The 23,417-nt window shown below is 33.7% G+C and overlaps 1 protein-coding gene across 8 annotated transcripts; it reads right to left on the reverse strand.

Annotated features, from left to right (window-relative positions):
- Window positions 1-9,027: 9,027 nt before the first annotated feature.
- On the reverse strand, window positions 9,028-17,852 carry LOC121239916 (peptidyl-tRNA hydrolase, mitochondrial). Of its 8 annotated transcripts, XR_005935409.1 has the most exons (11): window positions 15,988-16,137; window positions 11,905-12,098; window positions 11,705-11,789; window positions 11,532-11,599; window positions 11,061-11,111; window positions 10,896-10,969; window positions 10,716-10,774; window positions 10,478-10,554; window positions 9,496-9,636; window positions 9,224-9,279; window positions 9,028-9,125 (listed from the first exon to the last, which is right to left on the reverse strand). XR_005935409.1 is itself a non-coding variant. In XM_041137290.1 (9 exons), the coding sequence occupies exons 2-9, from the start codon at window positions 12,010-12,012 to the stop codon at window positions 9,505-9,507; spliced, it is 654 nt and encodes a 217-aa protein (XP_040993224.1). In that variant the 5' UTR covers window positions 12,013-12,098; window positions 17,718-17,852; the 3' UTR covers window positions 9,348-9,504. The 8 variants fall into 8 exon arrangements, 7 of the variants coding, with proteins under 7 accessions (XP_040993224.1, XP_040993228.1, XP_040993229.1 ...); XM_041137290.1 differs by lacking the exons at window positions 9,028-9,125; window positions 9,224-9,279; window positions 15,988-16,137 and adding an exon at window positions 17,718-17,852 and having other exon boundaries at window positions 9,348-9,636; XM_041137294.1 differs by lacking the exons at window positions 9,028-9,125; window positions 9,224-9,279 and having other exon boundaries at window positions 9,348-9,636; window positions 10,425-10,554; window positions 15,988-16,138.
- Between the last annotated feature and the right edge of the window lie 5,565 nt (window positions 17,853-23,417).

Consider the following 23,417-nt stretch of genomic DNA (forward strand, 5'->3'; position numbering starts at 1 on the left):
GCTCCAAATGTTATCCATACACTTGGGACACTAAGCAAAATAAATTTGATCCCAAAACTCTACCATGTGTCTTTCTAGGCTACAGTGATCACCATCGTGGGTACAAATGCGATCACCATTCTACAGGTCACACTTACATTTCTTGTCATATTATTTTTCATGAACTTAATTTTCTTTATAAACATCTTGGGAACCTTCACCTTCCAACACTTTCTGGCCCAACTTTATCTATATTTGACATCTGGATTACACCTCCCTCAGCCTCAGCCTCAGCCTCACCCCCTGACTCCATCCTCTCTCCCGGACCTACATATTCCCTTACCATCGGCCTTCTCTCTTCTGCTCCTGAACCGCAACTCCACATCCGTATATCAGTCACATCCGACAGCTCTCCTTCTCCTCCACCTCCATGTACTTCATCTCCACCAACCCACCTCCGCCTCCTCAACACACAATGATTACCTGATCACTTGCCGGTATTCAAAAATCCAATCCTAAATATGCAAATCTCCATTATCTCAGCATCATACCCAAGGAGCCCAAAACCATACGCTCTGCGCTCAATCACCTCGGGTGGACCCATGCTATGCTTGATGAACTGAAAGCCTTATATGCTAACAATACCTGGACTCTTGTGAAACGTGATTCCTCCATGGATGTTATTGGTTGCAAATAGATTTTTAAAACAAAACTCAATGCAAATGACACACTTGATCAACTGAAAGCTCGTTTAGTAGCAAAGGCTTTCACCAAATAGCTTGTGTTAACTATCATGAAACCTTTTTCCCGATGATCCGACCAAATACTATCTAGACTGTTATTAGTATTGCTCTGGTCAACCATTGGGACATTCGTCAATTGGATGTCAAAAATACATTTCTCCATGGTGATCTACATGAACCTGTCTACATGGAGCAACCTCCATGTTTTATCCACTCCACTCATTCCTCTCATGTTTGTAAATTAAACAAAGCTTTGTATGTCTTAAAGCAAGCCCCACGCACATGATTTGATAAATTTAGTAGCTTCTTACTTACTTATGGTTTTAATTGCAGCACTGTCGATTCCTCTTTATTTATTTACCATTCATCTCGTGGATCTCTTATATTACTCTTGTATATTGATGATATTCTACTTAGTGGCTCCTCCACTGATTTCCTTTCTGAGTTTATCTCAACCCTTAGCAGTCAATTTGCCATGAAAGACTTGGGTCCCATTCATTGCTTTTTAGGAATTCAGATTACTCACACTCCTGACAGCCTTACCCTAACCCAAGCTAAATATGCCCATGACATTTTAGACCGTGCCCAAATGAGTGATTGCAAGCCCATGGGCACTCCCATGATGGCTAAGACCAACAATCTTAAATCCACAACTCCTTTTTCTAACCCAGCTCATTATCACAGTCTTGTCGGTGCTATTCAATATCTTACCCTTACTCGCCCTGACCTGGCATATAGTGTTAATTTTGTGTCTCAATTTATACACTCTTCTACTGAAACTCATTTTAAAATGGTTAAACGTATTCTTAGATATGTGAAAGGTACGGTTAATTTTGAGCTTCATTTCAGCTCCAACTCTACACTTGATCTTTATGCCTTTTCTGATGTAGATTGGGTTAGCTGCTCTCTCACCCGACGCTCCATAACAGGTTATTATGTCTTTCTCGGCAGTAACTGCATCTCTTGGTCTGCAAAAAAGCAGCATACTATCTCTTGCTAAGTATTGAAGCTAGTATAGAGCTATGGTCCAAACTACTGCTGAACTTACATGGATCTCTTTTCTTCTTCGTGACCTTGGCATCAAGCTACATGCACCACCTTTATTGTTTTGCGATAACCTTAGTGTACTTTACATAACTGTTAACTCAGTTTTTCATACTCAAAGCAAATACATTGAGATCGACTACCACTATGTACATGAATGTGTCGCTCTTGATCTTCTTCATACCTGTCTTTTATCGGCCTCCTTGCAACTTGCTGATCTCTTTACCAAACCGCTTGGGCGCCCGGCTCTTTTTCCTCTTTGCAACAAACTTGGCCTCTTACCTTGACACAGTTTGAGGGGGCTTATTGACAATAAACAATATGCAACAACAAACACCACAACAAAGGAGGGCCCATAGTCATGAAGACTTACACCAATTACGACACTTTAAGCAACGACTCCTTACGACATTTCATGCAACGGCTAAATCATTACTTTGGTATTTGTATTTGATGTAATAAACACTATAAAGCTAAATGGAAGGCTCTCAGTACACTCACGGTGACCGAAGCATTTTATCAAACACCTTGAATTCTTTATTGTCTTCAAATTCTGCGGCTTAATTACTTTGTCAATTTGTTTACTTTCTGGCAAATAATTCTCCAAACACACATTCAGCTAGTGTGTGTGTATATGCAATCGAAAATGAAGTGACCATCGATCCATTTTGTTTCCTAGCTTTCATATATTTTTTTAAGCACCTACATACATGATTATTCAAATTAAGGACAAGTATGAGGAAGATCAAATTGAAGGAAGTCACCAACAAAAGTACTTTTTTTTTTTTTTCTAATCAAGCACACCAACAAAAGTACTTACTACGTATGTAAGAATAGCAGATAAAACTAAATTGCAGAACAACTAACTAGAAAATGAAAGAAAGAGAGAGAACTTTTCTGAATTCAATTCATTCACTATATCGATTACAAACAAGAGGAAATAGGTGCTGGTTTATATACAACAAAGAATAACAAACTCTGACAAGTCAGAGGTAAAAAAGAATATTCATCTGAGTGCTACAGCTACGTAACAAACTGTACAATTACATAAAATGACACAAAGACTTAATTACAAGAGGACCCTTTCTGGTAGTTTGAGAGGAGCATTATCATAAGCTGCGAGTGCATGAGGCTGCAGGTCAGATGTCTTCATGGTAGTACTATCAACTTGATCTTGATCATCTTGATGAATTACAGTAGAGGAGCTGTGATGAACATGCTGCTCTAATAACGTACGAGAAAGACACATACATATCAATTAGTTCGACTAATAATGATCGTCATATATATCATGCACAAGTGATTAATCAATGAAAGCTTTTATGAAGTCCTTAGATCACAACAAAGGACAAGTACTAGCTAGGAGCTAGCTAGCTAGCATATAACATAACTTGGACCCTAGCTTTTGGATATGATTGGCAGAGAATTTTTGCTTAATTAATTAACCATCGTACGTTATCCCCGACTCTTGTTTTCCGTAGTACTTCATATATATTATCATTGTGTAGCTATGAGCAGTCTCTTTGATGATTAATCGTGATCTAAGATCATAATATTGATCAAGTGATGAATGTGCTTACGTACCGCGTTGATCTACAGCTTATGAAATGAAAGCATATTCATGACACTAATTAATATTAAAAATATCCATTCAGATAGAGAGTACTATATATAAGAGTAATGCTACATGCAATCGTGAAGTGTGCAAGCACCATGCAGTCACTTTGAAAAAGAGTGGAATTCACTATTAAAAATTTAATTTTTTTTTCATGTGGATCCTATATATATTCACTTTTTCAAAGTGATTGTGTGGCACTTACACACACACTCATGACTGCAACTATCATTTCTTATAATAATATGATCATATTAAAAAATTTCCATATAGTTATATGCTTGGTTTCATCATTATACACAGAGAATTGAATCTGATCATGAAAGGGGGAGCCTTTTTACTATATGAAACTTACATGAACCCTATCCCTAACTGCCAGCTTGGAAGAGGTAGAGAGGAGCACAGTGAAACCCTAGATAGCTGAAGCGATCAATGTTCAACTAGATTTATATGTTGCAAAAATGACACACCCCAAAACTGTAGTTTCCAATATTTTTTTGGGTAAGTTCAAGTTTCTAATCTATTTAATTATATAAAAGCTGAGTTTGAGACATCGGAGTTGTCATTATCGGTAATTTTTTCGGTTATGTAAAATACAGGGGCCATAACTTTTGCAACCTCAGGCTACACGTGTCCAACTGCTTTCTTCAAATTCAAGAATTGCATTCCTTGGTTCATTTGGTTTTATTGTGTCAGTTCGTCTACAAATTGGTTACTTCATCTTTTCATCATGACTGTTCATGCAGGGTGGAAGTGAAACGTCAACCGGTGCAATTCCAACTCTCTCCCATGGCATTCGTACTGCAAAAATCGCAAATACATTTGAATATTAGCAACCGTTTGAATATTATTAAATCTTTTCTATACAAATTATTCATATTTTAAACCTATTATCTTATTTGGACACACTTTTTTTATAATTATTAAATATTTGGACAGTTTAATTAACTAATAGTTTCATATTCAACCGTTAGATTTCTATACTAATTATTCATATTTTAATCCTATTATCTCATTTGGACACACTTTATTTACGAAGTATCAAGTGGTGCATGCAATTATGGAATGGCAACCGAATAATATTTAACCGAATGACAAGTGATTTTCTGCATTTCAAAAAAAAATCGAAGACGCATTTTTCTTTCACTCTTTCCTTACAAAATTGCTTTTCTTTCTCTCACTTTCTTCTTCGCTCTCTCTCTCAAATAAAGTGAGGCCCGACCACTGTACTTTCTACATTCAACTATTTTTCAGGTGTGGAGGTGTTGAAGTTCAAAGGAAAATTAAACATGTGAGTTTAACTACCTTTTGTGTGTTTATGGTTTATATAGTCTATCTATGCATTATACATGTTTGTTCATAATCCTAAAAAAATGAAGTAACTGATACCATAAATGAATCATAAAACTTAAAGACATAAAACTTAAATATTCATAAAACTTAAGGGTTACAATTAAAACTTAAAGTCCCAATGATTGCAGATATATGATGTGCAGACTCAAATAAATTTTACTTTTTTAGGTTCATTTGTTCTTTTAGATTGCTTTCCACACAGTCACAAGTTCCACACAAAATATATCAGAAGAGTATCTATAAGAATAGATGATGTTTTGGTTGTTTGGAAATTATGGGTCAAGGAAATGTTAGTTTGGGTGAGGAAATGATTCATTTGTGTTTGAATGATGTTTTTAGAAATTATAAATTTATGATGTTTGCAAGAAATGATGTTTGAATGAGTATCTACAATAAATTACATTATTTGGTATTTAATCATATTTTCTATCAGATTTTATATTTATAATGATTAAAATATAATGATTAAAATGTTTTATATACAGACATTTATTAATGATATTAATTTTATTTCAGGAAATTACTGTAGACATCGATCTCGACATCAACTCAAATACAGAAGAAGAGAATAAAAAAACTCAGGCTACATCCAAGAGAAGTAAATTTCAGAAAAAAATAGTAGATTGATATAATATTTTATAATATAATTTTTATAAATGTAAAATATAAATATACAATCGTGTCTCATACTAATTGTATCTATTTTACATTTTTTTCTTAAATTGAACAATCATATATATATATATATATATATATATATATTACATTTTTAATATTATAAATTGACCATGAAATATTTATTGGTAAAGTGAACTCTTTTATATATGCATGCTCCATTTAATATATATTTGATATACATTTTTTTAATAGTTGTGGTAGTAATTATGTATAATGAATTAGTTAGAGTTATAAAATTCCGCATAAATAACGATCTACACATTGCGCAGGATATAAGCTCGTGTTAAAAAAATACCGGTTGTTGAGGAGGTGATGAGGGCGAAGAATGAGATATTCTTCGTCTGGGGTGATCTCGTCGTGCTTGACAGGGGCAGAGATAGTTCATCCAGTAGAGGCGGAAGCTTTTGCCGCAACGAAGTAGGCACTACAAATAAACAGCTTTTTGCAATGATCTATATCACTACAATAAATGGTTTTTCTCGCCGCAATAGATCTTGTTTGGTGAATTTATACCGCCACGTGTTGGTCGCAATAACTCGTATGGGAAGGATTTTTATAATGAAATAGAAAATATAGTATTTGCAACCAATTGTGTTGCCGCAATGAGTCTATATTTTGTTCTTTTCAAAGTAAAAGTATGTTGCGGCGACAATAGGCATCTCAAAAAGTTATTAGTGACATGTGAGATGTGTAGCGAATACGTTTTTACGAAGATCAAATGTCGCTGCAAAACGATATTAATCCCGGGGAGAATTAGTTGTTGCAATAACAGGTATTTGCCGCTAAAATGAGTTGTTGCAGTGAAGTTAGTTCGCTGCAATAAGTTCTACCAAAAACAAAAATTTTACAAATAATTATAGAAGATATTTCTTCTATATTCATTTGTAAGATTTTTTTTTTTGAGTTTTCAAAAAGGGTTGCACGCCATAACAAACATCAGAAAAATATAAAAAATAAATAAATATTACTAATTAGATAGAAAAATATACATGACAATTAAAAGGAAACATCCCCAACTAGTTCGCCGTAATAATTTCTCTAGAAACATACAATATATTTACCTATAGCTTAAAGTTTGAAAAGCTTATTCTAAGAAAAGCAAACTTTGTTTTCATGAAGAGCACACAATTTCCCATAAAAAAGAATGGTGCTCCCACAATGATCTTTGTTCTCAGTATTTTTTGAAAAAATTTAATTGTAAGTAATCATGCGTATTAATACGTGCACTTATTTAATATGATTGGTTATAAAGTAGATTTTATTGAAAACAATATTAATTTAAATTTAGAATATGAAAACAATAATATTAATATGTAGATTGATATACAAACTTACTTATACATAATAAAACTCTTATTTTTTTCACCAATATTCTCCACTTAATATAGCCGGCACGCTTGGGGAAGGTCCGCCAGAGCCCCTTGCCTTCCTTATTGATGTAATTCACGAGAAGCTCGTCCTCCTTGGGCGTCCACGACCCCCTAAGGCCCACTTTGCTGCAGCATGGGGTCGTTCTCGTCATCGCCAATATTCTAGAAAATGTAATAAATAAGTTTTTCAATTATTTTATAGGTAAAAAGATAATAAATTCTTATAATATTAATCAATCATGTCTAATAGATTAATTTCTATTCGGGCATTAAAAATAGACAGCAATTATCTCTATATATGTATAATTGTTAGTAAATTAAAAAGTGTAACTCTTTGATCAGTTAATAGAACAAAGTTCAAACACTAAGGGGTTGTTTGAAAAGTTAGTGAGTTATCATCTTATCTCAAAATTTTTCATGATTTTATTTTCAAATATCACTCAAATATAAAATACTTTTTATTTTCAACTTTTTTATCTAATTATTATAGTTTTTTCAAACTACCAAATAAAACATAAAAAATAATACAACTTTTTTAAATTTTAAAAAAAATATATATTCAAAATTTTTTAACTTTATAATATTTTTATTCAATTATCTCTCATTTTTTAAAATCTAATAAAACATCTTAATTCAAATTATTTCACTACTATTCACAAATTATTTCATTATTATTTACAAAATCCTCATATTATTTCATTACTCAAACGTGCCTAAGCTAATTTATACCCGTAAACTTGAAGTGTGGTTTGGATAGTGAGTTGAGATAAGATGAGATAAAATAATTTTAGATGAATTGAATAAAATATTATTATATTATTATTTTTTAATATTATTATTTTGAAAAAGTTAAATTATTTATTATATTTTATATAAAAATTTGATAAAATTTTAATAATGAAATAAAATAAGATAAATTAAGATGACTTATTAATCTAAATGAGGTCTCAATAAATGTACCATGATTTGACGTTAGTTAATAAAGTATTGTTGACTATTTGAACTTTTCTTCATCCGTCAACCATTTTTTTGTCTCCTCCTTTTTTAGCGAGTAAAGATCTTACATCACTTAATAGCACTCTAATGAATGTTGTATAATATATTTTTTTCTACAAATATAAAGAAATGCTCTCAAAACACCTTTCATTGGATCTTCTATTTTAAAGTTATTTTTACATTTTGCTACAGGATATTGCTAGATGTAGAGGATTCTATTCATCAATAAAAACATATTTAATTAATTTCTCACTCCTCTTTCTCCTTAGTACATTAGTATGTTGAAAATATTCATGTCCACCCTTACATTGGAAATATTCATGTCCCCCCTTGCGTTTGAGAGAGACACAAAAGTTCTCATTTTTGATGTACGTAACTATAATTATTCAATTAGTTTGACTACAAAACCAAATAAAACAAGAATATTTTCATTATATATAATTTTTAATTATAATTAAATAGAATATAATTATATGACATTGTATATTGAGAGATATTACATATATCAAAAGATATGAGGATATTATTGATAGTTAGAGAAAATATTTGAAATGAATAAAAAGATTAAAAAGTATAATATTTAAATGATATAAAGAAAAAATAGATAAGCTGATATATGGTATATTATAAAAGTTAGTATATAAAATAGAAAAAGTGAGTTTTGATGATGTATTTTAAAAGATAGAATGAAGAAGCCATTGAGAGTGCTCTAACACAAAAAAATATGGCAGTTGTTCCTAAATTGTAGATCAGTATATGTTGTCATACATAATTTACTATTCATTTTCACACTTTATACTTATAATTTTTTTTATAAAATGTGAGAATATTTTTTAAAAATGTGAAAATATTTTTCATAAGTTGTGAAATGTGAAGCGGTGAATATTAAATTTTTCTAATCCAATATATAAGAAATAAACCAAAATTTTTATCGCGCCATTTGGTAAAGTCGTGAAAGAGAGCGTTTGGCTTACTCGAGTGCGTGTGCTTGTTGGCAGTGCCTCTAAAAGCAGAGATAGCCTATAGAAACAGCTTGGATGGACCAAAGATATATGGACCCCTTTAGCCATTTTAGCCCCTTTGAAATGATTAATCCAAATTATATATATAAATTACTATGATTTGATATATATATATATATATATATATTAGAGTGTAAAATTATTTTTATTATAAAGTACATCCAACATCATAGGAAACAATATATACTACAAAAAGCTCACGCCTTGATTTTAATTTCAAAGTTGTAAGGCTTGTAAAATTATCATGTATGTATTACAAATTTTAAGGAAGAAAAGAAAAAATCAATTAAAAATTGGAAGACTCGAGAAGTTATATTGGGATCTGGATGAATGCCAAAGGAATTGGTAAAAGATCATGAATGCCAAAGGAACATCATGAACCGTGCATAGCATGGCTGGAAATTGCATACAATTTTTTTCCCGCTTTTAGCAGAAAATAAAATAAGCATTTGCTGCATTCAGTCAGTAACTCTCCTCACCTGTCATCATTATTAACCATTGTTTCAAAGTCCCAGACCAAGCAAGCCAATAATAATAGTAATAATAATAATAATAAAAGCTCTTAACTATTGAACCCACAACCATGATTCATGAAGAAGACATTAGTGTTTCAACATGTGTTCGCTATACACACTCCATGAAGGCTCCTTGACATCATGTACAGCAATCTAAAATAAATACTGAATGAACTATACCTAAGCTGCTCATGTCGGCATAGTCTGCAATCTTATATGCTTGTACTTTTGCTCCCTGTTAAAGCATCGTGCACTCTCTGTCAATCCTTTGGATAACAGGAGCTTCAATACGCCAACCCCCTCTTCCAAAGCGGCATCAATCTTGAACAAAAAAGGCCAAAAGCACATTACTACAAGTGAAAACAAAAATGCCCTTTTCACTACTCGATCAAGAAAACAACCAAGCCCTGTCATACATAGAACACTTGAAGCCTAGTTTGATAGTGATATAAGATGAGATGATCTGTGAATAATAGTGAAATATTTTATAAATAGTAGATAAATGATTTGAGTTATGTTTATGGGGTTTTGAGAAATAAGAGAAACAGTTGAATAAAAATATTATAAAATTAAAATATTGTTATAACATAATTTTTTAATATTAGTTTTGGTTTGGAATTTGAAAAAAATGAATTATTTTTTGTGTTTTGTTTGGAAGTTTGGAAAAGTTGTAATGATTAGGTAATGATTAGATGAAAAAGTTGAAGATTTAAAATTGAAAAGTATTTGTGTTTGTGGTGTTTAAATATTGAAATGAAATGGAAGTATCTTGCCCGGCCCAAGTCAGATGACAAAGCAAGCACTGAAGTTCCGTGCATGACCTGATGTTGTAAAACAAACGAATATCTTTGAAAACAAACTAACTTCTTTTTTTTTTTTTTTTGATAAGTTGAAAAGAAACTAACAACTTGAATTAATATCATTCAGAATCTGAAAGGAGAATCCGTAATCCATTTGGAATCCAAATTTTGGTGAAATTCATATGCATTAGATGTAACAAAGAACCAAATTCACATCAAATAGCTTTGATAAAAGCTCCAAAGTGTCTTCGAGTATTACTATGGACTGGTTTCGGAATCCTAATAAGGTTCAGGTTGTGTTGAATGTACGGGTTTGTTACACTGTAGTCTAACATATTCAAGAGCACATAACCACAACTCACTCGTTCTCGGGCTGTTGCATTGAACTTTTGGAGCAAGAATGCTTTGGGATCCATTTGTCCAGGAGGCCTCCCAATCCCTAACAAGATTATCAATGTATTTTGCATTACAAAAGGACATTTTTTATAGCAAAGGAGCCACATTTTTTTGCATTACAAAAGACATTAAAACGGATTAAAAAAAAAACATTAGAAAGGTAAGGATCCACATTTATATTAAATTTGGGAAATCAAAACTAACCAATTCTTAGCCGGGGAAATTCTCTGTTCCCTCGAAAATGATCGATCACACTCTTTAACCTAGTTTAATTTATAACAAGAAAACAAAGAAGAAAACTGATTATTTTGGAAAAACCAGACCAAAACTTATGAACAAGGAATGAAAGATGCTTAAACAACACTCGTTCTTTTTGAAACATACCCATTGTGGCTTCCATGACCTCCTTTGTGGTGAAGTCGAAGCACCCCACAGGGCAAGTCCAAGTCATCATGAAACTGCATCCATGGAACATAAAAGGTAAGGAACCGTAGCATCAATATTATCTTATGAGCAAAAGCTTTAAAGGTCACGCAAGAGCAAAATTACCACAAGAACACGATTAAGAGGTAGCTTATAATAAGCTGCAAGTGGTCCAGTCTGCAGTTAATCAAAGAAACATTAAATGTTAAGAGTCATGGCATAAAACTTGTATCCCAAGTGCAAATATCACCAACACAGTACCATTAAAAAGTTTAAGAAAAAGGATAAATATAAGCCTTATGTCTTACTAGATAGGTCTGCATGATATAGTGAACAGAACAGCTCAAAAGAAGTTGCACTTATTGTCATTGGTGACATACAAAGTCTATGGAGTAATCGCTCCACTTATAAGAAATAAATCATATGTTATTTAAATGACTTTTTTTGTTTTTTGATAAGTCATATTTAAATGACTTGATTTAATACGGATATATTAGCTGGAGCAAGCAACCAGTGACAAGATGAAAAACTTCACGTTGAAAAGTACAAGCAATGAAATTTTGTCAGACACTGAAAATATATAGCTCAGTCACTTACAGATTCCCCACTAAGATTCATGTAAGTTTGAGGCTTCGCAATAAAAACAGGGACTTCATCAACAAAACCTGACAGAGATTGCATCCAAGCATTTGACCAAGATAAACAAATAATTTAGGTAAAAAATATAGAGCATATACAAAGAGGGTAAGCTGAACAAAAAGTGAGCATGCCTTGCCCAAAGATAGCTTTGCAATGAACTGTGTTCATAGAGATCCCTTGTGATTCAGCAAATGCATCAATTAGCTCAAACCCAACCTGGTTTAAACCATGTTTAGAATGTATTATAAAGTTTAAAAAAAATTATAAGAATTATGAAGTTATATAGCATCTAAAGAAGCTGAAGTTAGGGACTTGAAATTTTGTGTAGTACATTGTGTCTAGTTCCTTTGTACTTATCCCCAGGATTTCCCAAGCCTACAAAGAGCCATGGGCGAGGAGTAGCAGTGCAAAAGCAATGCCTGCTTAACCTGTTAAGCATCTTGATTCATGTCCTCCAATGCCTAATAGGGGAACAAAACCATAACTCAAAATGGAAGGTCACCTTCTTCATCAAGTTTCAATCATCTGCAATGATTTATTCCATAAGAAATAAGAAAGTTTCCGAAAGAGGAGAACCTTAAGTGCACATAATCATGTATAATAAAGGTTCACATAAAAATTAGAAATCACTAGCAACGATAATATCAGAATGAGAAATGATTTGTACAAACCCCAAATAGACAAGCCCCATACAAGCCCTTGTAAAAAAGTGGCCCCCACCTAAAAGAAAGTGTAAAAAACTATACTTTATTAATAGGAGCAACTTCTTTACAAAAGGCTTGTATGGGGCTTGTCTATTTGAGGCTTGTACCGAGCATTACTCGTTCAGAATACACTAAAGAGATCATAAATATGAAAGGAAAATCAGCTACTTTACTCCAAACATATAGGGTCTTGTCTGTTCGCTGTATAATGATCTACACAGAGTGGTTAACTGTATATTTTTATATACAAAAAGAGGAAATGCATATAAAATGCAGGATAGGCACCTCTTCCAAAACTCCACTCGTGACATTTTTTCTCTTTAATTAATTTTAAAGGTCCGGGTATTTATGTTTGTCATTCCACTAGATCATGACTTCAAGTAATTTTAACTTTACCATGTTTACACATCTAAAATACAATGCCCACAAACACAACAGAATTTCATTCATGTGAGATCAAGATGCCTGTTGAACAGCTAACAAGTAAGTTTTTTTCTTCCTCGTGTATCAAAACCCAAAATCAACAGGTTCAAGCTATATATTTTCTCAGGTAAACATGCCTAAGACCCAAACAATTAGATTCAGAAATTTATTAGACATAAATTCGTTAACTCCCCTATATTTTATCAGCAACCAAACAGAAAATTAAGAAGTGATAGAAACTTCATGTTGAGAAACCTATCTAAAGCAGCAAGCTCCATCGAGCCTAAACTTGGAATAATGCGTTATATTTTAAGCACAACCTTAGAAAGGCATCTGAAAAAGATATAAATACAAAATCATTAGCTATTCTTCCTGAGCTGCCTCTCTTTCATTCTTGTAGACAAAATCATTAGACGTGGCCTCATCGTCGCCCACCGCTTGAAGATGAGAATATTTACATTAGAGCAAACTTAAACTCAGCAATCAAAATTTATGACGCAATCCTCGGGTTCTAAATCTATTACACAAATTCAACAATCAAAATCTCATTTAATCCCAATAGAAATCACAAGCCATCAACTTCAATTCAACTTTATACAAAACTTGAAATCAACTCAAGACAAGTATAGCAGAACCTGTGTTTTAAAAGAATCCCAAGCAACAATTGAAAAATGAAGCCCAGTCTTTACCATAATTTTAACATACAAAAACCATTCAAAATTTCCCTTAGAAACAAACAGAAATTAGGCACTAAAGAAATGGGCACCTTTGGTGTCATGGGCCCGGCGGCTGGAATTCGGACGAGAGCATGAACCCTAGAACAGAGAAGTGAAGAGGAGAATAGTGAAGAGATTCTGGGCATTGAACTCGAAGTGTGAAGTGAACTGGCTTGTAGCGTGAAGTGTTTAAGTGAAGAACTCAGAACGACGACGTTAAGGAAAAAGGGAGAAACGGTGCGTCGCGAGTTCTGAAGGCAAAGTCAGTGTGCGTGCGTTTTGCGTGAGTTCTGGGCAGTGTGCGTGCGTTTTAATTTGGGCATGGTGTGCGTGCGTTTTACGTTATGTGTTGGGCGTTTAATCACCGTAGACTTCAAACGGTGCGTTGGGGAATTACTAGGACTGAGAACCTGTGTGCAACGCAGCGTTTAAGTTTAAGCTAAACGATGTGTTTGAGACAAATCTGGGTATTGAGTCTGTTAGTTACTTCAAGTGTTGAGTCTGTCATTTTAATTGGAAGTCAGTAATGGTTAGTTTATCAATTGTAAGGATTAATTACTGGAGAGAGAAATGTAAGAATAAGAGGGAAGTCAGAGAAAATGAGAATATCATTGAGAATGTCATTGTAAGAGAATTCCTGTAAGGAGGTGTGGGAGCCCTCGAAGTACTCCCGTGACAATATAATTTCTTCTAACCTTTTTATCAAACACCTTCTGTGCGCTCTGTTCTTCTTCTTGCAGCAACCATCTTCCTACATTCCTTCATCTTCCTCTATTACAACAGCATTCACAAGCAGGTTCTTAACATTCGGCTATGTACATTCAAACTCAACATCGAAAATATATTAAATAATCCAATTGTACCAATCAAAAATGTAAAACTACCCAAGTTTAAAAATCGAAGATAAAAAGGGAGCCCTTTTTATATTAACGACCAAAATTTTGATCCAAAGACAAATCTGCAATCTACTTATCTCCTTTCAACCTTAGTGCCCCATAACTTTATCCAATTCTAACTGCAAGCCACAAACACTTGAATTCTATGTGCATATAAAAACTGCAGAATAAACCCACAAAAAGTTTCAATAGGACACGATGGTGCAACATCCAAGTAAGTCGAGAAGTAAAGAAATCAAGGAGGTAGAGAGATATCAGAGTGTAGGTGTGGGAGCGAGGGAAAAGAGAGGGAATGTGAGATTGAGATTTGGAGAGAAAAGAAAACTAAGACCTTTAGAGTGGCGGCGATGGGCTATCGAGTGAGATACAGATGAGACGGCGAGAGAGGGTGGCGGAAAGCAATGCGTTTTCTTGTCTGCGTAAATGTGAGAGGCATGGCTCGAGAACAAGGTTTAAACCAACAGGGGTCAGCTTGAATCGGGCAAGTTTAAACCAAAGTTTTGAATTCCGTTTCAGTTGCGATACTTGAATGAAATATTTTAATATTGATATATTTCGATATATCATTTTGAGATAATTATTATATATATAAACAATTCTATATATAGAAAAAATATATTCCAAAAAGATAACATTAATACTAGTCTTAAAAATATGCATACCTGAAAACTCAATAATATTTTTCAATACAAGTCTTAAAAACATACATATATGAAAAACACAATAATAGTTCCAAGTTCTCAATCCAACTGTTAAAAAAAAAATAAAACTTCTAATTTCACACCATTTGTTCAAAAAAAAAAAGTATAATAATAATGGAACCAATCTTAATATAACTATGATCAGTATGTGATTGTGTTATCTATCCATCCCAAATGTAATGTATAACAGAAGCTCATTAGTGTCTAATTCAACCCAATTCATTAAAATCTCGACTTTTGAGTGCAGAATTAGGAATTCCAAAACATAAAGTCAAAGAAAAAGTCGGGCCAAGTTGTGGTGCGGGAACTTTTGTACATCTAAAATCTTAATGGTCAATGAGCATGGTCATTCAACTTTCTGTTTCTAAATTATCATTAGCCCAAAACAAGATATGGAAATCAAATTATCAAATTCAATTCCAGACAAAGCAAGTTAAACAAAATAAAATGCAAGCCAAACAAAGCAAAATGCAAGCCCAACTTACTATCCAGACCATCAACAATCAAAACAGAGCAAAATGCAAGCCAAACAAAGCAAAATGCAAGCCAAAGTTCAAACGGAGCAAAAAAATGCCGACCTAGTTTTTTTTAAAACAAAAATAAAAATCTCTCAACTTATCTTCACTTTATTTGATTAACAATAATAGTTTCATTAACATCTCATCATTCCTTAATGTTAAAATGTCATATTCGTGTTGTCAAAGTTCAAACTCCTTGCCTTCATTTCCCAATTTGAAAATTTATTATCCTATTATTTCTCTGCTTTAACAATGTTTTCAACATGGTTAAAGCTTAATGTCCTATTATTTCTTTGCCTTCATTTTCTTATTTGAAATTTTTTTCATGTTGAAAACATTGTTAAAGCAAGAAACAGACTAATTCCATCGCAGGGAAATAAGCTGGCTTTGCAGCTTTGCTACGTCGCAACTCAAATTGAGCAGATTAAGAAACACGAGTGTGGAGTGGGCTTATACCTGCGGCGTGGAGTGGGCGATGGAGTGTGGAGGTGGACGTCGACCTGCGGCTGAGGAACACGAGCTGTGACAGGGCTGATTGATCAACACGAGACTCGAGCAGTAATGGTGTGGAGGTGGCGTTGGCGTCATCATCGATCGTCAAAGTGAAGTGAGTGGACACAGTAAAAATGCGAAGAGAATAATTTTAGAAATAGGAATATCTAATTTCGTAGGAAGAGGAAGAAGTAAACGATGGAATTGCGAATTTGTCATTCATTATTCATGACATTTACGAAAATACTATGCATGAATATTTCGTACCAAAATACCCATTTTAGCTAGAATAGTGGCCAAAACAGGTGGAACGGCCGAAATTTTGTCTGGTATGAAATATCCACCTAAACCGTATAGGTTATTGTTCTATTCACGCCATAATGAAAATGAAAACAGGTTCTATTCACGCCATAAGCGGTTCTTGTCTGCATAAACATGAGAGGCATGGCTCGAGAATAGGGTTTAAACCAACGGGGGTTAGCTCGAATCCAGTAAGTTTAATCCAAAGTTTTGAATTCCTTTTCAATTGCGGTACTTGAACGAAATATTTCGATATCGGTACATTTCAATGTACCATTTCGGGATAATCATTATATGAATAAATTCTATATATATATATATATAAATTCTATATATAGAAAAACTATATTAAAAAAATATAACATCAATACAAGTCTTAAAAACATACATATCTAAAAACTCAATAATATTTCTCAATACAAATCTTAAAAATATACATACTTGAAAAACACAATAATACTTCTAAGTTCTCAATCCAACTGTTAAAAAAAAAAATACTTCTAAGTTCACACCACTTATTCAGAAAAAAAGTATAGTAATAATGGAACCAATCTTAGTATAACTATGATTAGTATTTGATTGTGTTATCATGTTCATCCCAAATGTAATGTATAACAGCATCTCATTAGTGCCTAATTCAACCCAATTCATCAAAATCTCGACTTTTAAGTGTAGAATTAGAAATTCTAAAACATAAAGTCAAAGAAAAAGTTGAGCCAAGTTGAGGTACTGGAACTTTAGTACATCTAAAATCTTGATAGTCAACAAGCATGGTCATTCAACTTTTTGTTTCCAAATTTCCATTAGCCAATAATCAAAATTTGAAAATCAAATTATCAAATTCATTTCTGAATAGTGCAAGTTGAACGAAATAAAATGCTAGCCAAACAGAGCAAAATGCAAGCCAAACTTACTGTCCGGACCATCAACAATCAAGATAGAGCAAAATGCAAGCCAAAGTCCAAACAGAGCAAAAAAATGCCAACCTAGTTTTTTTAAAATAAAAATAAAAATCTCTCAACTTGTCTTCACTTTATTTGATTAACAATAATAGTTTCGTTAGCACCTCATCATTTCTTAATGTTAAAATGTCATCTTCGTGTTGTCAAAGTTTAAAGTTAAAACTCCTTGCCTCCATTTCCCAATTTGAAAATTTACTGTCCTATTATTTCTCTACTTTAATAATATTTTCAACATGATTAAAGTTTACTGTCTTATTATTTTCTTGCCCTCATTTTCCGATTTGAAAACTTTTTCCATGTTGAAAACATTGCTAAAGCAGGAAACCGACCAACTCCATCGTAGGGAAATAAGTTGCAAAGGCTTTGCAGTTTTGTTATGTTGCAACTCAATTCGAGCAGACCAAGAAACACGAGCGTGGAGTGGGCATATTCCTGCGGCGTGGAGTGGGCGGTGGAGTGTGGAGGTGGACATCAACCCGCGGCAGAGGAACACGAGATGTAACAGGGCTGATTGATCAATACGAGGCTCGAGCTGCGACGGTGTGGAGGTGGCGTCGGCATCGGCGTTGATTGTCAGAGTGAATAGAGTGGACACAGTAAAAATGCAAAGAGAGGAATTTTAGAAATTGGGATTTTTGATTTCGCAAGAAGAGGAAGGAAGTAAATGATGGAATTGCGAATTTTGAAATAGGTGGAACGGTCGAAATTTTATTCAGTACAAAATATCCACCTAAACCATATTTGTTATTGTTCTATTCATGCCATAATGAAAATGAAAACATAGGTTTGGGGAGTGAGATGAAAATTTTTGGTTTTAGATGAAAGTTTAAAATATTAATTTCAAATATTATTATTGTTTTATGATTTGAAAAAGTTGAATTGTGATTTAAAAAAGTTGAATTGTTTATTATATTTTATGTGAAAATTTGATAAAGTGTAAAGATGAGATAATCTCATCTTATCTTTGCCCCAACCTGCCTAGCGAACTCACTCAATTCATTTTCAAATAGTCTACTAGAAAGCTTGAAATTATAGGTAAATATTAATTATAATTAATTATTAAATGATATAATTTTTTTTAACATTTTGATTTATCACATAATTTTAAATAAGATATATATGATATATACGTATATGTATGTTGATGCAACCCTTGCGCCTACAACTCTTCCATGACTAATTGCAATTAGAGAAACAATCTCTAGTAATCTTAGTAGGATGCCTTCGATGATTATGGTGTCTCATATGATGAAATCTTTATTAAGGAAATAATATTGGAATTAAAGTATTTTATCGATAAAGATATCTCTGTGATGCCTATATTATTGACATGAACCTCTTGTGAGATGAATCTTGCCAATTAAAATTCATTGCTAGTCATAATGAGTTATTGCATTATCTTATAACCCCCAAATTATGCATTTACTTAACCCCCAACCCTTTCTCACACTTTTCGTAATCGTTCTTTGGTCTCTTGGTAGCCTTTTATAGTCCTTAGCATATACTTATGCCTATATACTATATTAAATATGAGATAACAATATATAACAAAATATGTAGAATAACATATATATGTGCATGCATATATATTCCTTGTTATTCTTTCCTATTCGTCGTGTGTTCGCATTTTTTACTTCATGAGATTTTTATTTTTTATTCTTTTTTTTTTATGAGTAATACTATACTCCATACTCTTATCCTATTTTTATCTCACCATGTAAGATGTGACACATTTATTATCATTGGATGATAAAAAATATCCAATAAAGAATCATCCAATGGTGATAAATGTGTTACATCTTACATAGTAGGATGAGAGTGGGATGGTAGTGTGGTGTATAGAATTTTCCTTTATTCTTTATCTTTGATTGAACTCTTCATGTATATTTTGTAGTGTTCTCCCTTTTTTCACATAAAAATTCCCTTATGTTGTCCTACTATTTCTTTTCTTGTGCTTTGAGTAAAATTGGTCTTTCTCTTCTTTTCTCTCTATACACCCTCTTTGGTCTCTTTTGTTTCACGTCTCTTATGAATCTTGTGTTAGTGATAATCATCATTACTAGTTCTATTCTAGCAGCTCGATAGAGGTGAAAGTTCATAAGGTTGAGATTGATGAAGGTTGTTTTGATTGAAACTAAAATATTCAAGATTTTAGTTGAAGGTGGTCGTTTTATACACATTATAGAACGAAGGAGGAAGGTGACTAAAGAACTGATATTGGGGTTACCAACTGCTTTATGAGTTGCACAAAGCTTAAAAGAACGCTCAAGGTCAAATGGGGATGAGGAGTTCATGAGGACATCCAACTTAGTCAGTAGTGCTTTTAAAGCACATAGATCTTCTAGCATATATGGAAGGTACTTGACTGTAGTTGAGTGCAGAGGTGGTGGTAGAAAGAGCCTTATTATCATCCCAAAGAAGTGGAAGGCCAAGGGTGGAGGAAGATGTCTATGGAAATGCATGGGCTATGTGGTAGTGTAGGAAAAAATGAAGCAAAAGAATATGGAGGGGATGAAAAGTTCAAACGAAAAATCAGCAACCACACAGGTGGGGGAGTGCATTATAAGATGTGTGCAAATGTTGTCTCATGCTTAGTGCCAGCCATTAACAGAGACTCTAGAAAAATCGTGGTGAACTCAAGAGAGGGCGGGATGCATAACCAAAGGGCGAAGGGTTGTATGGGTATTTTGCAGCAGGAAAAATTTAACGTTTGCGAGACTTGCAGAGATAAGAGGTCAAAGGCATTGTCAACTAATAGAGCTTATACAAGAAAGGAAGGTGGCCCTCTGACTAAGGGGCGAGATGTTGAAAGAATGACTTTGCACACCCTCGAAGAAGAACTGTTGGACTTGAAAGAGAAGGTCAGCAATTTAATGCTAGGTAAATAGGAAATGGGGCAAGATAAAGGTTTAGGATCAAATCAGGCAAACGAGAAGGTTGTTAGCAAGACATGGGTTTGGAGTTGTGAAAAGGCAATTGCAAGCTTTAGTGCTACACATAGCTCATGGGCTGTGAAAGGGAAAATGAAAGCCGACAAGGCTAAGGGCTTCATGCATGACCTAGCATTGGCGGGCCAAACCCATGGGCGTTTCGCACTTTGAAGTTAGGTGCTCCTCCAACACAGCCAATAATCAACCAACTTTACTCAAATCAAGAACCACACAGAAACCACCGATAGGCCAAGGCGAGATGGCGAAGACTGACCTGGCTGCTGGACTGATGTCGTCAGCACCGATGACAAAATGTAACGATGTCGTATCTAGTTTTGGACCAAAAAATGCTGCCTAGGAGTCCCAAATGGAGGAGAACTTCATCGTATCACCCCAGAAAGGGTCGTCCTTGATTTTAGTAGAAGTATTGAGCCCTGGAAAGGATCCAACAAAAGGTAGAGCCTCTGAAGTGGATAATACAGAGGTCAAGGATATCTTAGACTTGGAAATTGTGAACTGCACTCTTGAGTATGACTTGGACATTGTGAACGATGGATTTGTGAAGGTGTTTGAGTCGCAATTGATTTGTTGGGAGCTAGAAGATGGTGCTAATTGTTTTTTTTTTTTTTTTTGTGATATAGGGGCTGTGAACACCCCCAAGCCCTATCTGTTATGTGCTGCCAGGTTCAAGTAGGACAAATTTACAGTCGGATTGGGTTCTACAAAAAGTGGATGAAATACGGGAATGTATAAGGATTTCATTGAAGACCAATTTAAAGCCCTTCTCATTGCTATTGAGGTGGGCCAGCTCCTATTGGCTAGATCTTATGTCAAAAAAGATAGGGAGTTGAAGAGACTTACTTACTCTATTAGTTATGATGCTCAGGATGGTAGTGCAAGTAGGGGTAGGAGCAAGGCTCGGGCGAACATATGTGATTAATGAAACGTAAGATTTTATCTTACAATATAAGGGGGCTGAATGATCCTCGTAAGCACCTCCGTGCAAAGAATTTGTCAAGAAGTTGGAAGGTCAATATCATTTGTCTTCAAGAGACCAAATCGAAGTATATTTGTTGGCTTGCTTGTTTCAAAATGTGAATGATGGTTACAAGTGGTCTTTTGTTGGTGTTTACAGTCCTAGTCTAGACACCAGTAGAAGGTTCCTTTGGGAGGAGATCGCTAGTTTATATAGTTGGTGGCAGGGGTGTAACCAATCCGATTTGGTCTGATTTTGGACAAATTTTGGGACCGAACTGGTATACACCGGTTTTGCATTTTCAAGAACCAATACTGTACCGATTACCCTCCTAAACCTGTACTTCCAATTTTACCGGTTTGGCCCTGTTTTCTGGTTTTTAATATATATTAAATATCTAATCTCTTATACTTATATATATATATATTAGTAATACACTAATACTATTAGTATATAGTAATATTATTGTTATAGTATTATTACTATAAGTTAGTGATAATATAATAATTAATATATTAATGTATATTAGTATTAGTAATATATTTATCAAAAGGAATATGCTGAGAATTTAAGGCCCGGTTTGTATTCGCAAGTCATCTTAACTCATCTCAACTCATCTCACTACTATTTATTATTATTCATCAACTTTAACTCACAAATCTCACTACTATTCACAACTCATCTCATTACTATTCACAACCCATCTCAACTCATCTCAACTCATCTTCGAATCCAAACGATACATAAATGTAATTAATATATATTTTATATTTAAAACATATGATCAAATAAATGTTCATGATTAAAATTAAAATTTTATGTTATAAATTATAATATAACATTATTTCATATATAATTATAATTTATAAATATTATATATAATATAAAAAATTAATTAAAACATAAAACTGAGACCAGACTGGTTATGACCGATTTTTAAAATTGAGGAATCAGTTCCAGACCAAACTAACCGGTCCGGTTGGTTTTCTAATTCTCCGGTTTATTTTTACAGCCCTAGTCGGTGGGATGAGACATGTTGTATCAGGGGCGCTTTAATATCACCCATTGCCCGAGTGAGAGGTCGGGGGATTCTAGTATTACCCAGGTTATGGTAGATTTTTATGATTTTATCTTTGATCTAGACTTAGTTGATTTACCTTTGGAGCGCCCCGGGGGTGGGGGGAATTTATATGGTCAAATGAAAGGGTGTGGTCAAGATTTGACAGATTTATAGTATATTCGTCTTGGGAATCCCTTTTTTCTGATTTATGTCAAAAAAGACTTCCGAGATTATGATCGGACCATTTTCCCATCGTGCTAGATTGTGGAGATCTTCATGAGAGGCGTAAATATTTTAAATTTGAAAACATGTGGTTAAAAACGTATGATTTTGTGGAGAAGGTCATATTGTAGTGATCCTCTTATGATTTTTCTAGCATGTCTAATTTTGTCTTGGTTGGAAAACTTAAAGTTTTGAAGAAAGATATGAAACTATGGAATGATGAAGTGTTTAAGAACAGGGAATTTATATGGTCAAATGAAAGGGTGTGGTCAAGATTTGACAGATTTATAGTATATTCGTCTTGGGAATCCCTTTTTTCTGATTTATGTCAAAAAAGACTTCCGAGATTATGATCGGACCATTTTCCCATCGTGCTAGATTGTGGGGATCTTCATGAGAGGCGTAAATATTTTAAATTTGAAAACATGTGGTTAAAAACGTATGATTTTGTGGAGAAGGTCAGATTGTAGTGATCCTCTTATGATTTTTCTAGCATGTCTAATTTTGTCTTGGTTGGAAAACTTAAAGTTTTGAAGAAAGATATGAAATTATGGAATGATGAAGTGTTTAAGAACATTCACGATCAAAGGAAGACTCTTTTTTAGGAACTATCACACTTTGATGAGAATGGGACTACAGGGATTCTCACAGATGAGGATAAGGTAAAGAAAATTACAGTAATGACTGATCTGGAAAAACTTACTCTTTTGGAAGAGATTTTTTGGTGACAAAAATCACGGACCCTTTAGCTAAAAGAAGGAGATAAGTGCACCAGATTTTTTTTCATAGAGTGATCAACTATCATAGAAGAGTTAACACTATTGAGGTGCTGCACTCGAAGGTAATATCCTTACAGATAGATATGATATTGAGGAACACATTATGCAGTTTTTTGATAATCTACTTACGGAGCAATAGGGCTGTAAACGAGTCGAGCCGAGCCG

This window comes from Juglans microcarpa x Juglans regia, chromosome 7D (genome assembly GCF_004785595.1).
Source record: "Juglans microcarpa x Juglans regia isolate MS1-56 chromosome 7D, Jm3101_v1.0, whole genome shotgun sequence".
Taxonomy (NCBI): Eukaryota; Viridiplantae; Streptophyta; class Magnoliopsida; order Fagales; family Juglandaceae; genus Juglans; species Juglans microcarpa x Juglans regia.

What these genes read in the sequence shown, in the direction of transcription:
- LOC121239916 (XM_041137290.1), bottom strand. Translation starts at nt 12,012, where the DNA reads ATGCTTAACAGGTTAAGCAGGCATTGCTTTTGCACTGCTACTCCTCGC. An exon ending in CAAAGCTATCTTTGGGCAAG is followed by an intron (nt 11,600 to 11,704) that starts GCATGCTCACTT and finishes AATCTCTGTCAG; the next exon opens with GTTTTGTTGATGAAGTCCCT. An exon ending in TGAATCTTAGTGGGGAATCT is followed by an intron (nt 11,112 to 11,531) that starts GTAAGTGACTGA and finishes GATTAACTGCAG; the next exon opens with ACTGGACCACTTGCAGCTTA.